The 15,669-nt window shown below is 37.5% G+C and overlaps 3 protein-coding genes across 5 annotated transcripts; 1 reads left to right on the forward strand and 2 right to left on the reverse strand.

Moving 5' to 3' along the window:
• Positions 1 to 479: 479 nt before the first annotated feature.
• On the reverse strand, positions 480 to 4,806 carry LOC145484459 (transmembrane emp24 domain-containing protein 10-like). The gene is made up of 5 exons (XM_081463081.1): positions 4,525 to 4,806; positions 4,261 to 4,372; positions 2,612 to 2,688; positions 2,162 to 2,288; positions 480 to 2,002 (listed from the first exon to the last, which is right to left on the reverse strand). The coding sequence occupies exons 1-5, from the start codon at positions 4,711 to 4,713 to the stop codon at positions 1,881 to 1,883; spliced, it is 627 nt and encodes a 208-aa protein (XP_081319207.1). The 5' UTR covers positions 4,714 to 4,806; the 3' UTR covers positions 480 to 1,880.
• A 78-nt stretch (positions 4,807 to 4,884) lies between these two features.
• LOC145484453 (V-type proton ATPase subunit D-like) lies at positions 4,885 to 10,889 on the forward strand. Its single transcript, XM_081463076.1, has 10 exons — positions 4,885 to 5,018; positions 5,104 to 5,221; positions 5,311 to 5,390; positions 6,119 to 6,186; positions 6,639 to 6,683; positions 7,875 to 7,978; positions 8,141 to 8,207; positions 8,399 to 8,477; positions 9,240 to 9,319; positions 10,026 to 10,889. Exons 1-10 carry the CDS (start codon positions 4,972 to 4,974, stop codon positions 10,079 to 10,081), a joined length of 744 nt encoding a protein of 247 aa, XP_081319202.1. The 5' UTR covers positions 4,885 to 4,971; the 3' UTR covers positions 10,082 to 10,889.
• An 83-nt stretch (positions 10,890 to 10,972) lies between these two features.
• LOC145484454 (arpin-like) lies at positions 10,973 to 14,586 on the reverse strand. 3 transcript variants are annotated; one of them, XM_081463078.1, is made up of 6 exons: positions 14,388 to 14,586; positions 13,050 to 13,131; positions 12,812 to 12,947; positions 12,067 to 12,285; positions 11,467 to 11,621; positions 10,973 to 11,161 (listed from the first exon to the last, which is right to left on the reverse strand). In XM_081463078.1, the coding sequence occupies exons 1-6, from the start codon at positions 14,495 to 14,497 to the stop codon at positions 11,153 to 11,155; spliced, it is 711 nt and encodes a 236-aa protein (XP_081319204.1). In that variant the 5' UTR covers positions 14,498 to 14,586; the 3' UTR covers positions 10,973 to 11,152. The 3 variants fall into 3 exon arrangements, with proteins under 3 accessions (XP_081319204.1, XP_081319203.1, XP_081319205.1); XM_081463077.1 differs by having other exon boundaries at positions 10,973 to 11,621; XM_081463079.1 differs by lacking the exon at positions 13,050 to 13,131 and having other exon boundaries at positions 10,973 to 11,621; positions 14,388 to 14,520.
• Positions 14,587 to 15,669: the final 1,083 nt, after the last annotated feature.

A 15,669-nucleotide genomic window follows, 5' to 3' on the forward strand; every position in this document is an offset into this window, starting at 1 on the left:
TTATTACAGTCCAACCCTTTGAAGTGGCCACCTATTAAGCGGCCACCCCCATTAGGCGGCCAGTAATCAAAGTCTTGACAAGCGCTTTTCTATTGTTTTTACCTCTATTAAGCGGCCAACCCCTTTTTAAGTGGCCACTATCCATTTCTCTGAGGGTGGCTGTTTAATAGGGGTTGACCTGTAGTTATTATACAATAAACTGGCATGTATTTTTTATACAAGTTATAATACTATCCACAGACCACCAGCTATTTAACTCTTGTAAGTCAATTTATAATTTATTTCGGGATTTGCTGCAAGAAGACTTTTTTCTTCACATGCAGATTGTCTGTAAAATGAGCAAATTATTCTAAAATAGCATAGACAAGGTTATCAAGGTAAAGCAAGGTAGTTAAACACTGAAGAAATGGCCGAGGAAGTTAATTTCAATATAAGTAAGTCAATGCAATTTAAGAAAATCAGTCTGACAAAAGTAATAACAAGGACTTCAGCCAGATTTGAACCCACAAGTACCCCCTTTTTACTGCCCCAAGTACCAGGCCTTCCTAAGGGGAGAGGAAGTTGGGGGAGGAGAGAAGCAGAGGTCCTTTTCTTCTCTTTTACATTTGTACGTTCTTTTTTTTTTCCCCTTCCCCCTTCTGCCCTACCTTCAAAAAGCCTGATACCCGAGCTAACATTTACTGGTGTAATGCATTACTGAGCTCATAAGCCACACCTTTTGAGCAAGGTCAGACACATAACATAACATACTACTCACAACACATACTATCCAGAGTTCACGTGTGTTCTCTTAAGTCATATTTATTACTTATCATTATTTAGTAATTATTTATTGAAGTCGCAGTGAATACCAGTCACTCACTCACTCACTCATTTTAAAATAAAGGAACTGTTCTCTGAAAATAAAAAGTATGGTACATAGAATTTGCTGTCAAAAAGTGCCTAATTGAGTTTTACAAACACGTGGAAATTTGGTATCGAATGAGGAATGCTAAGGGAACACAATTCAAAGGCAATTATCAGTTCAATGTTTCTATGACTTGAGAGAAACTAAGAAAAATGTTTTCTATTTCTTGTAGAGTACACTGAGAGGAAAAGAAATGAAATTCACTCATTGCGATTTTTTTTAAATTCTCTTTGCTTGCGACATCATTAGGTCAACACCTCAGACTAGTTCTATATCTACATCGTGATATGGAAATGTGGGGCTTAGCTCTTCTTTTCTCCACTGAAATACTTCAGAGAGTTTCTGATTTGCATCACCAGATCAAAACCTGACACAAGCACAGACAATTATGTAGTGCTTTGACTTTGTCAACAGTCATGCCACCAACTAAGGTAACAAACCACTAAGGCTCAACCAAGTTTTGTGGATGAGATATTTGCTAGGCACCCCACTGTATCTACAAAGTTGCAACAGTGAACATTGCTACTAACAGTAGTATTTATTAATTTTCTATGAGGTTCTGAGAATGTTAGGTGGTCAGAATGTAAACATATCAAGTTAATTTAATTTGATTCCTTCAGGATTCGCTTCGTCACAATGGTCATTTCCCTGCCGTGACTGCTTGTTTCTCATCTCCTCCTTGTCTGCATGCAAAAGTTACATGTACCTACAATAACTATACAGCCAATACTATTCTGTAAAGTTCCCAAGATCTTGGCATCAATGATAGAAGTGGTTGTAGGAAAGTCCAACCAATTAAGCAACGTCACACATGTTGCTGAAGTTAGTTCAGAACACATAACTAGGGGCTTCATACCCCAAACCCAGTGACAAGTTCATCAGAGCCAGCACGATTCATAAAAATGTCACAAAACATCTGCAAGAGCTCGCATGATAGTCAAGTTTGTAATGGTTCAGCATCAAATTTCCAGAGCTACTCGATGAGCTTCTTGGCAATGAAGAATCGTCGCAGGTAAAACAGTTGCCATGTGGCCAGACCAAACAAACACAGAATAGAGAAAACACTGAAATACAGCACACGGGAGTATGTGGATTCTGCAAAACAAAGAAAATGAGCAGATCCGAATTACTACATGTAAAACAAAATGGTATTATATTTCACACAATATCTTAATGTTCATTACATGACACACAACAGGCCAGGTTTGATATACATGTATCAATATTGTAACATGGATCTGAGGCATTCCTCACCATTTGTGTCCCTCATTTCCTGCTCTCTTTGTCTCATGTAAGCAAAGTCATTAACAACTGCATCTGCTAAATCTTCTAGCCTCTTCAATTCAACTTCCATTGGTTTGAGCTTTTCAGCTTTTGCTAACTGCAATTGAGGCACAAGAATCAGTCACAAGCAAACAAATGGTGCAGTTACAAGCAAACAAAGGGTGCCCCGCTATCATTTTTGTCAATTAGGTTTTGATTTACTTGTATAACTACATGTAAGAACATTGTTGTGGAGAAAACTAACAAATTTCAAATCAAGATATACATGTAATATTAAGAACAACAACCTAAAAATGGGATCTTCATGCCAAACAATGTACAAGTACTGTATATCAAGTGATCTCAATCTGGGCAACCTGGGTTTGCAGTTCAAACGGCTGGTAAGTTACAAATAACACTGTTACCCCAACAGTAACTTACATCTTCATAGTTCTTTGCTTCTACACCATGTTTGACATTCAAGAACACTTCACGGTCAACTCCTCCTCCAGCTTGCCCTACAATGCATCAACAGAAAATGAGTTCTTTGATGGTCAAGTACACTCTCGAGTATAGAAACCCAGACAGACATTCCTGAGTGTAAAAAGAGCCAAAATGTAGAGATGTCTGTTTATACATGTAACTGTGTACTTATACTACTCTGTAGACAGGGAATTAAACGTAGAGGCTGCACTGGGAAACCTATCCCTACACTGTAAATGTTTAATATGTACAGTGTGCATTGGCAAGTGTCAAATCCTTACAATGTAGTTATCCTTCAAACAGTATAGATCATTTTCACGTGACGTCATCACTTTCTAAAATCCAAAACTAAAGAGCCACCAAAGTTTTTATCCTTATCAGGCATAAGAAGCAGTATATTTATATCTGTTTACAATTTTACAGCTCAATAGCGTGCTTCATTTGGAATCCAGAGCATTTTGAATTTCAGGGTTATGGAGGTGTGTGACACAAGGCTAAGATCGAGTTTGTCGAAAAATGTATACTTATCTCATGATTTTGAGCCTTTTCAGAAGTTAGAGCATTATCAAAAGTGCTTATGTAAATGCTTGTTTGATCAGTACTGATAATCAGTTGCCTAGATAGCCAAAGTAAGTTCCAGATGTTTACACTATTTTCCGGCCGCCATATTGGTGTACAACGGAGGTACACCAATATGGCGTTTTCATACTGGGCTCTGTAAATATCTGCAAAACATTTCGATGAATATCTGAAGTTTGGGGAAACGCACAGGCCTAAAACTTGGAGAAAAGTCTTATTTAGTTATCTTCTATAACATCATAACTTCACAGCTTTTTCCACTGGATGGTTTTCGATTTTTTTTAATTGCGTGACAGTGAAAATGATCTATACTAAGTTACTTACAGAACTGAAACCTAAAGCTTGGATGCAAATGCTTAATATACATGTACAGCTGTAGCATATGCACCTTCCTCTCTAAATATTGTAATTTATTTCATTTTATTCAAATGATATCATAGTACCAACATAGCCCATTGCCACATTTGGTAAAATTCAACTTGATTGGTAGCCAAAGATTTTCTCCTCTAGCCTTCAAACTTTGTAAGAAGCCATTCATCTAAAAATGGCACAACTTCACAGTAATTTATTGGGCATACAGTTTTACATCCCATCATATTTGAGAGTGCTGCTCTTGTAATAGGGTAATATGAGAAAAATTGTAAACAGCTTCATATGTAGATCTGGGGTTTCCAACAAGACCACTGTACAATTATGAGTTTGCGGGGGGGCATTCCACTATAAATTCCCTTCCTCCCTGTTGATGAGATTTTCTGAAGTGTCATACTGAGGGGGTTATTGCTCTTTCAGTACTGCTTCATCTTTATTGTATATTTCTGGGAAAATCTACAGGAAAAAAAGACTTTTTCTTGAAGAGGTAAAGAAAACTTGGTTATTTATGTGGAGGACATTATGTCAGCAATTTGATCCTTTTTTCCAAGGAAGAAGAATTTTGACTTATCTTGCAATGCGGGAAAGCTAAGGGGGTTGTGGACATAGTATGGAATACCCCCGTTTCAGCATTGTAACTTATTTTTACCACTGATTACCTTCACTCTCTACACAGACTTTGTACATGTCATAGTCATCAGTTGTGAAAGCAAATTTCCCCTTGGTTGCTTCTTCTTTCTTGTACAAGACATGCCCGGTAGAATCAGTTACCTATAAAAGGGGATTACCACACGCATAAGCTAAATGCACAGTAAGCCAGATAACAAAGTTCATGCGAAAATTTAATCAACTTGTGCACCATTATCGATTGGAAAGAAGCCGCATTAACATGAAATAATTGCGCCTTTTCGAAAAATACTCACCGTTAAGTGCGTTTTCTGATGGGGAGCTTCTGATAATCTGTATTCACCAGTGACTAAAACATCTTTATGAACTTCTTCTCTCAGACACTTCTCTTGACCGGGTGGTAAAGTGAACGAAAGAGTGCTAACTAGGGCAAAATAATTCAATAAGACTACAGATAAGACTACGAGGAGTGAAGATGCCTTCATTTCGAAATGTAAAGCGTTTAAAGACTAGATAAATGTGTCGTTTTCTGGCATCAATACGGCTTTCAAGATGGCTGGCGACGTGGCATAAGGAGAGAGAAAGAAGATCCGGGAATTCTTCCTTTTGCAACAATCCGCTGACTAAGCGCGGGCGATTGCCCGAAACAGGCTTGGTAGCCAAGCTAAACATTGGTACAAGGGAAGAAACAGAGAGGAAGAGAGAGAAGATTTAGGGTTGAATATTTCTGCGCTTTTCTCAATATGTCTGGGGGAGGAAAAGACAGGCTGAACATATTCCCTTCAAGAATGTAAGGCAAACAATCTAGTTAAAGTAGTAAGAGTTTTTATGATGGAAATGTCAATGAAAATGGGTTATATTTCATTGTTTGCTAGGGCCTTAACGTTGATGAAGGCTCGTCTGAAGGGAGCACAGAAAGGTCACAGTCTTCTGAAAAAGAAATCCGATGCATTGACGATGCGCTTCAGGAAAATCCTTAAACAGATCATAGAAGTAAGCGTGGAGAGTGGGAGGTAGATGTCACGAAATGTTACTTTTAAATATCAATTTTTTAACTTTCCGTTTTGTTTTTGCATCAAAAGACCAAAACTTTGATGGGTGATGTAATGAGAGAAGCAACTTTCTCTTTAGCTGAGGCAAACTTTGCTGCTGGGGATTTCAGGTAATGATTTAGATAAGTAATTAGATTACTGCAGTTTCATCAGCATTATGGCTGCCTTTTTTATATGTAACACCTGCATGATGGAAGAAAGGATGGATTGATTGACTACATGTAACTGACTGACTAAACTAAGTGGCTGATTGTTTGATTGACTGACTGACCGACTGACTGACTGACTGACTGACCGACTGACTGACTACATGATGGCATGATTGATTGATTGACTGATCGATATTTGTCTGACTGACTAACTGATTGACTGACTGACTGGCTGACTGGCTGACTGACTAAATGACTGACTGACAGACAGACAGAGTAACTGCTGACAGACTGACTGAGTCAGACTTACTGACTGAGAGGCTGACTGACTGACAGGCTGACTGACCAACTGACTGACTGACTGACTGACTGACTGACTGACTAACAGACTGACTAATGGAATGATTGATTGATTGAATGATCGATATATTCCTGACTTACTGTTACAGTAGTTAGAATTTTGTCAAAATCAGAGATTTAAATGAATTTTGATGTGCACAATGAGTCTACTGGTCTTGAGTTACAGTAATGAGAAAACTGAATAAACCCAGTTGGCAATAACTTATACAACAGTGCAGATATTCCTGGGGCAATCTTTTACGAGTTTATTGAACTTTATCATAATATTGTACTTGTATGACGTTTTTGTGACAATTCAACATTGTACATAAAACCCTCTACATTTTCAGCTATGTTGTTTTGGAGAATGTTGACAAGGCACAAACAAAGATTCGTCTCAGGAAAGACAATGTTGCTGGTAGAGTATGACAGTAACTTTAAAATAGGACAATACTTAATAGATATCTTAATAGATACATTTATTTGACTTAAAAAAGTATGTAAAATTTGTAACATGGTGTAAGTGGTACAGATGTTACATGTACATGTATATAACTGACTGTATTATTATTCATGTAACCTACAACAATTACATGTGCATGTATTATTGACACACTCAAGAGCTGCTCTAAGTTATTTTGTGTGTGTGTGTCCCCAAGTTACCATTTCATCCCATATAAAAATAATTTCTAAGTCTTGACATTTTTTTCAGATTTGCAGTCTCAAATCTTTTCTTATTTTAGTTCTTGTTATTTCATATATATTTTACATGTACGTTGCACTTGTCCAAGAGTTTGTGGAATTATTGCTGGTATTGCTGTCATGTTTGGTAACAGCATGATATAAATTACTCCTTTGGTTCCATTTAAGGTGTTCAGTTACCAATATTTGAAGCATATGCTGATGGGACCAACAGTAAGTTTTATGCATTGATGAACTATTGTTATATAATTTTTGTGGTTTTATGGACTTATAATTTGTAATTTGTTAACCCTGTCTACCCTGGATAATCAAAGTCATCGCACACACACACCTTAATCACTTGCGTCACGTAACACGTACTAATATAACATGGCAAATTTAAGTTATGATTTCCTGTTGTTTCCCTTCATTGCACACCATCCAACGATTCTTCAATATTTTGGCTTCGATTTTCTCGAAAATGAAAAGCAAATTGGGGAAAAAAAACAGCAAAGCATTGTTAAGTAAGTAAATTGAAGACCACATGCAAAAAATCGGGCACTTTTGACAAAATTTTTTTTTTACCTAAATAGTCATTGAGGAGGGTTTTCCACTAGCATCTTCAATTGTACTGTCAGTGAACTATTGGATTTGGAAATTTCCAGTTCCTTGCTTGAATGTCGATGCTACATGTAAATGATGATCCAGAAAAAGACAGTGATGAAATGAAATTATAGTTATTGAACTAGCCTAGCTGATACCATCTTGACTTATATTGTCTTTATTGAACAAGCAATCAAAATTGGCATGCAAGTGATATCGATCTGGGATTGACATCTATACATGTATAATGTACATGTACATGCATTAGCTGTAATTGCATGTCCATTGTTATCATTGTCATCATTATCATTTCCAATTCCCCTACTGAGAAGATTCCCCTGTTTTGATATACATTGTATTAAAATTAGATTTGGTGCCCAAGCTTAGTGGAATAAGATGAGAAATCAAAATTTTTATCCCTAACCTTGATGTGATTTCTTTTGTTTTATTCTCCTAACCCTCAGCACCTAGTTAGAATTTTAATACATCAAAATTGGCCTATTGTGCATCCACTTTGTAGTTATTAAGTACTGTATGTGCATGTATTCATCATCTGGAATATGTTTGAGCATTGCTGTTATGACACACATGCCAGGTATCAACTTTAAAATCTTTGAGCAGAAGTTGTCATGCTAGCATCTTGGAACCTTTCTTACCTGCTGCAACTTTTACTGCTTCAAAGACCTTTGTCAGCTAATAATATGTTTTCATATACTTTATCCTGAAGACAATACGGACTCCCTGGGCATACAACTCTCAACCTGCTTACATGTAGGTCACCCATATGATGGCCAACGCTGTTTTATCTTTTTCTTCCATTAGGTTATGAACTGACTGGTTTGTCTCGTGGTGGTCAGCAGGTTGGAAAGTGTCAGGAAGTCTATGCAAAGGCTGTAAAACTGCTTGTAGAACTGGCCTCTCTACAGGTGAAGGACTATAATTCCTTTTTAGTTCTCGAAGTTAGCTAATCCCTTCTAACCTATATGAACTACTAAATTTGAAACCTTCAATCTTGTGATATTAGATCTTATTATACATGTAGCTAATTCATTTAACTCTTCTTTTGTTCGTAATTTCAACCTTTTCAGACTGCCTTCATTACTCTAGATGAGGCAATCAAAATCACAAATAGGAGAGTGAATGCTATTGAGTATGGTAAGAATTTCTTTTGATTTCAAGGTTGGTTTTAAGATGAGATTGTCCTCTGGAAAACTTCTTTTCCTTGATTTAGTTGTAAACACATCAGGCAGATAATATCAATTGGTATGCAAGAAAGTTCAAATGTTAATTAACGATTGAGCATACTATGACATCATGCATTATTTGCCATACTTTGTGATTTGCAGTTATCATTCCTAAAATTGAGGCAACAATAACATACATCATAGGAGAGTTGGATGAAAGAGAGAGAGAAGAATTTTACAGGTCAGTGTGCATTCTTTATCATACAGTATAAGGAAGGTACCATTAAGTTGTGAGGTATTTCAGCACTCCAAAAGGCCACAACTTCATGTATGTTTTAGTGCATCTCAATGTGTGTGTCAACTGAGTTTGTACTGCATATGAGAGTACATTCACTGAAGTTCCAAATGAATGAAGGTTACATCCCCTGCAATTACTTTCAGTTGTAACAACTTTCAGGGGCAAGGGAGGGGGACTCTCCGGGTACATGTAGTGTACACATAGCAATAAATTGTTTTGTTATGTTCACGTACGTTTGGAAGGTCACTACTTTCAGGTGGTCATTTCTTGTGCAACTTTATAGTTTACCTTTTTCAAGGCTCTTCCAGGTTGTTCAGATGTTAGTTGAATCAGTGTCAGTCTTTCTCGAGGCTACTGTCAGCTGGACTGTCACACTGGACCAGCTACTGAATAAGGAGAGGGTGCAGGGGTGGAAGTCCAGGAGGAAAGGTAGTGGAAAGGCTGTAGAAAGCGGAAAACAGTTGATGGGACGTGGGATTGGTAACTTACATGTAAAGGTGCTAGGAACTGGGAGAAATAGGATTTCCTTGTAAGTTCAAGAGAAAAAGTACAGTCACAGGAGTCACAGAGGAAAGGGAAGAAATTGCAAGTAAAACATATTCAAAGTTGGAAGTCCCCCTCCCCCCATTAAGTACTACTGGGTTCACATCGTTTATATTGTTGGTAAAGTCTCACTTTCTTCATACATGTTCATGTGCTACCTAGGCTTAAGAAAATTCAAGAAAAGAAGAAAATTATGAAAAAGAAGGCAGAAGAAGCAAAGAAAGCAAAAGGAATAACTAATGGTAAGAGTCAATGAGTAAATTTCAGTAACATCACGTTACTAAGCACAGGGTATATATATTGACCTGTTCAGTGGTGGATCCAGACCTCCAACTAAGGGGAGTGGGGGGGGGGGGGGGGGTGTTTTTTACTTGCCCCTCCAGCTTTTCTTCCTTCTGCAATTTTTTTTTTTACCCAAAATAAGGAGGCCCCGGGCCCCTTCCCAGATCCACCACTGCTGTTTTAGACAGTCCTTTCCCTCGTTCGGTTGAAGCTACACATTTGTTGGGATGGAAGCTAAATGTTGACAGTACTTGTATTTGCCATGGTTCTCAGTCGTTTTTACATCAGATTGCTGTCAGAAGAGACTGTAAATAAGCTTAAGAGGTGGCTACATTACATGTATATTACATACAAATCTTATGTTGCCACATAAGCCTTGCATGTTGAGTCAGAACAGGCCACTGTCTTCAGGTGACAGAGGGTGGAAATCTACCTCTTGCCACCTTCTACTGACAGAGATGATCCCTGCTGATCCAGGGCAACATTTTATCAGTGACTTCCAAGAAATTTGCAAAGTACCCATACAATTTTTAGTAAGAGAGATAATGGTACTTGGAGAGACATTGTACAGTTGGTTTCTTGGTCAAGAATTCTTTAGCGTGATCCCAGATTTACCCAGAACTTATTTATTTTAAATATTTCACTTTCTGAATCTTTTGTTTTCAGATCAAACTGCAAACCTATTGGATGATGCAGAGGACGAAGATTTGCTTTTCAACTAACACCAAAATAATAGTATTATAAATATTAAATTCTTTCAAGATTGCCTTGTTTAGGAATCTCAGTTCTCAATTACTGCAGTAATTTATTTCAGAATGCTTATTACTACTGGTGGTAGAAAAATCAAGCTTTTTATAATGATGTGGGATTTTGTACAGACGTTACATGTATCTGCTATAATTGTACAAATTGTATAAATGATTTAACTCAATCCATGAAGTATAGTTACATGTATCCTTGAATAATGTACATGTACAGTTTTTATGAACGTTACAGCTGTATCTGTTTTGCTTGGTTAGGTATTATAGACAATGACTACAGGATGTGGTGGATATTTTTTCATGGATTTTGTGAAATCAGTGTTGTATTGATACATTTTAATTATGAGTTATGTAACTACTGACAGCTATTTGAGAAGTCTTTATAGTCTAGTGTTGCTCCACTTAACTAACAATTTCAATTTAAATTCTGGTAGTGGATTGCTGCTTAATTATAGGAGTTATTCCCTGTACTGTTGAAGTGACACAAAATTTTTGAAACATTTTGCTAAGTTTAACTGCAGTAGTAATTCTGCATAATAATTTACCATGCATCGCATAGAGTATTGATGTGTGAGTGAATGCCAGTCTAGCATAATTAACTGAATTCCACAGAGTTGGCAATGAGAATGATTAATAATAATTATTATAATGTTATACGGTTCTTGAGTACAACTTTATTTAATTTTTATTAATAATAGTAGATCTAGCGTAAACTATGTTTCACATAGTGCGTTGTATGGATATTCAAGATAATTATAATTGACATTCATGGATCAATGTGGTAACCTGTTTATTTTGAAGCATTCATGCTCTTCCGTGAACTCTGTGAATAGTTCTTGAATCTGGCCATCAAGGGCATATGACAGTTTGGCTGAATAGACATTGCATAAAGAAACAAGGGTTACAATCAGAGTTTGAACTGCCCTCCTGAAGAACTTCTGATCAGTTTCCTTGGTCTCTTGTTGCTTTTACAGAAGACATACTTAGTGTGACAGCTTGCAAGTTTTTCACTACTTGTGAGACTACAGGTACTCAGTCATCCTGAAAGATAACCACTGATTTTAAAAATATTTCTAAACGTTTGCCATACCCTTTAAATATACACTTTACTTTTTGTTTGTTTGGGGGTGGGGGATGGGGAGGCTTACGAGAGAATAGGGCCAAGGGGGGTATTGCAACTACATTCACCATCTCTGATTTTAAAATGCTATTTTATATAATATTAAGCTCTTAAATTGCCATCATAACTGACTAGAGGTCTGATCTAATCAAGCTTCAAGTCATCATCTCAGCATCCCCTGCTGTCATATTACTACATCTTGCTTCCCAAAAAAGAAGGCACTCACCCATTCATCATCATCAGCTTCAGCTACTTCATCCTGTGGAATTTCTTGTCGACCTTTAAATGACATCACCTTGTCTGTCCAAGAGCTACCTGCTCCCTCCCCTCCAGTGTAATTTGTTGCAGTTGCACTGCTATCTTCAAGTTTGACAATGAACTCTTGAAGCAGAAAAGAATCTTATTTTAATATATTGATGACTAAGGTTTTATGTTCGATGATTAGCAATTAGCAGATACTCATGGTCTTACAGCCATGGATATTGTGACACTAGTTGCCTTGCAGGTTGTCAGTGGTCAGAACACTTTTTGTGAGGTAAGCATTGCTCAGACAATTTGTTGTTATTTGTTCTTTCCTTTTATTTCCTGGTTCTGTTTATACAGCTCTCACAAGAGAGCCCCACTGTAAGATCTGACTGTCTTGCTGGTCTCAAATAAATTCACTTATTTCATTGTAACTAAACTTTCTTTAAGATGGACACAGCTAAAGTGAACAGGTAGAGCTGCAAGCCAGAAGGAGTAAAGAAGTAGCAATTTAAAAAATATATATCAGGGGAAAAGAGACCAAGAAATAATAATAAGAACATTTATTAACAACAAATCTCACCGATGAATGGGCCTTCTCCTTTAGTTTTTAATCTGACATGGTCTCCTTGAAGCAGTTCCATCTTGTCAATGTATTTTTCTTCACACCAGAAGGCTTGACTGGCATTTTTGCCACTATCATGGAGTTTGTTCTCTGTGAGTCTTGACAATTCTGCTACTGTTGTCATCTTTTTTGCCTCAGCTGGGTTAATTTTATCAGAATCACCAGCAGCAGAAGTCTCTACAGTACAAAATTATGAAAGTATGTTTGAGACAAGGACACAGCAATAATTCAATAATTTTTAATATTAAGTGAATGTGTTTAAAAACACATTCACTTAATATTATGATAATTTCAGTATCACTTTCAAATCCAACGATAATTTGATCACCAGGGGAAAGATATGTACAATCCTGGTCAAAAGTCCTTGAGACACTTCACAAAATGTCAACTGGTGATGATTATTTTGAAGTGGTAAGCCATTATTAAATTTTTCCGACCACCCCCCCTCCCCCCCCCCCCCAAAGCAATGTTGGAATAGTGGGTCTACTTTGAATGAATCAACATCAACACTGTGTTAAGGGTGATAAGAGGAAGTGGACAGAAAGACCATACCTTAGCAAAAGTGCAAAGTGTCCCAAGACTTTTGACCAGAATTGTAGTTCACGTCCTGTGAATTCAAAAGCACGTCCTTTTGTAAATTAAAACACCTTTCCAAACATTTCAATCTTAATTGTGAAAATACATTCGTGGAGGTCTGACTTACTGTAAGACGACATCAAATAACCAGTGCTGACTTTCTTGTCCTTCCCGTAGTTAGGTTCAATTTCCTTTCCAGAGCTTGAATCAAATTTTCTCTTCAAGGCTTTTGAAATCTCAACATGTAGCACAACATAACGCCACTGTTTAAATTTGTTTAAAGAAAGCAGTAAATCAAACAGAAGACATGAAGTCATTCAATATGAAGATTAAAATATGATGATTAAAATAATAAACGGATATACCTTCTGGGAACCTGAGAATGGATCAGTAACAGAAAATCTCAATTGTCCATGGATATTTCCCTCAATGATTACACCACCAGGCCTTTTGAAACAAATGCAAGATAACAATAGCACCATAATGATTGTATTTTACACTCACAGCCTCCTTGCCCCCTCCCCACCCCCACACCCCCTCCATTGATGAGCTACCAGCAAGTGAAAATGTACTGCCTAAAAATATATTTAAGTGCTGGTATTATGCCCCCACCCTGAATTAAATTGATTTTTTCCCCTCACAAACATGCCAGCTTCTGTCCCAACAGGAGTACGGGGAAGAGGGTGGGTGTGGATTATCTAGGACAAAACTAAAATTAATAATTATATAATTAAATAATTATATACACGGAACTTCAAGAACTATTCCATAACAAAAACTGCCACATAAAACTTTAAACTCTGGCATGTTTAAGTCTTTAGGGGAGTAAGTAAGAATCACAATACTAGCTTGAATTTTAAATCTTTTAAAATAATATACTTTTATTTCCCATTTTAATGATCATCTTTAAACATATAATTGTTGCAGTCCATCCCAATTAACCCGCGTCCTTTTCATTTCACTTTCCCTTTTGCATCTTGACGAGAGAGCGAGCATATTGACTGTCCAAGTCTCTACATGTACATTGATCTCTCAGACCAGAGCTTGTTCGTCATTCTGCTAATAGCGGACAGTCGTAAAGCAGCTTAAAGCCAGGTACAATTTAGTTAACGCTGTTCACAAGGATTTATTATTCTCATTAATCCTGAAAAACTGGCAAAGTTTGGAGTTTGGAGACTTTCGGGGATATATAAGCAGTTGAAAAAGATCGAAACTAAAGCGATTTATCATTAGGGGTGGCGAATGGTCCGTCAAAAACTCTGGGTCTAGCAAAATTTTAGTCGAATTTTATGGGTCTCGCAGTCTGGTTTTTTTTTCTCGGTTATGTGCGTCTCGCAGTTCTCGTGTTTTACACGAAGGTGTCTCGGAGTCTCGATTTTTTGCCACGGCTAAAGGTCTCGAAGTCCCGATTCGTTTGTTTGTTTTTTAGATCTGATGTCTCGTACACAACGAAAGGCTCCTTTGTAAGACTTTTGTACAAGCTCATTCTAGCTCATTCTCGTAGCTCTCAACCAAATCTGGGGCTCGAATTTTAAGAGTCTGAACGTCTCGCGCTCGCACTGAAAACACATAAGTCTCGGTCTCGCAATCTAAACAGTCAAAATGTCTCGGGCTCGCAAAGAAAAACGCTAGTCTCGCCGTCTCGCCAAGTCTCGCATTTACCATTGGCCACCCCTATCATTGTCTCACTTTAGAAAACCAACCTCTGTGAACGAAAAAGCTCCTCGGGTTCCCAACGCTTTTCCCATCGAACAGGAGTTACAGGAATTGACTCCAAAGGTTTGTTGTCGTAGAGCATATGAGCACGACTCATTTTTACCTGCAGTTGTTTCGTCGCACGTCCTAGAGTTATATTTCAAGCCATTTGACAATATTGACAGGCGTTCTCAAAAATTCCGGTTGATTGTGAGGGTCTGGAAAGGAATGGACGTCACGCGATCCAGCGACATGTAGATGTCACGAAATGAGTCTGTATAACGAATGGATCTCTTTACCGATGTCACGAAATGAGAACAATTAGTTTGTATTGTTCATGTAAACACAAAACTACCTCGATAGATCAATTTATCGTGCCTAATTTAATGGATATGCGACGTTTCATAAAAGTCTGATAAAAAATCGTGAAAATATGGGACCCCAAACTTGCCAATACTCAGCAAAGGCAAGGGGCAAGCCTTGCCCCCTCACTAAAAAGAATTGCAACTTCGGTTCCCATATTTTTGTGCGACAGTTGCAACGGAATCTTATGACACTTCGCATATTTAATAAATTCGACACGGGCATGACAAATTGAGCAGTAAGGGTGAAAAAATTGGAATAAAGGAGACCCGTACTTAGTTATTGACCAATAAATACATGCCGTTTTGTCTTAGATCTAGTACCAGCCTTGCAATCAATTTTGTCTGAGTTATGATTTGGCATATTCAAACGCGTTAGAATTGGAAGTACTGTGCCTCTCTTCGCCGATTCGTTACAAGAGCTTAAATTGGGAGATCACTACAAAATGTGTTTATACCCAGTTGCTGTCATTTGCAGGCGCAAATGAGAAGGGGACAACGTTTCTGCACAAAATTATTCCTTGTATTCATCACAATTCCCTACTCCCTGAACGCTTTGAGCAACTGAGATGCCACGATAGTCGAGTTGTATTAATTTCTATTCCAAAATGCCACGTGGTATCTATATTTGGAGGGACAATTCATAAGATGAAGCTGTGCACGGAGGTGGAGATCCATATAGAAAAGGGGGTAAGGGACTAAGGGGTGGGGGAGGGGCAACTTCGGTCAAAGCGCTGATATTCAAAGCACACAGAACGTAACGTGAAGCCAGTTCATCAACTTTATTACAAAAGTGTAACAAAAATAAGCTCTTGCTCAAATAATTTGGAAATATTCCGCAACGGAAAAGCAAAAAATTACATGATTACCTGGCGAATAAATTACATATTAAATAGGATTTCTTTTTTTTTTTATATATACTCCCTTA

This window comes from Orbicella franksi, chromosome 4 (assembly GCF_964199315.1).
Source record: "Orbicella franksi chromosome 4, jaOrbFran1.1, whole genome shotgun sequence".
NCBI classification, from domain to species: Eukaryota; Metazoa; Cnidaria; class Anthozoa; order Scleractinia; family Merulinidae; genus Orbicella; species Orbicella franksi.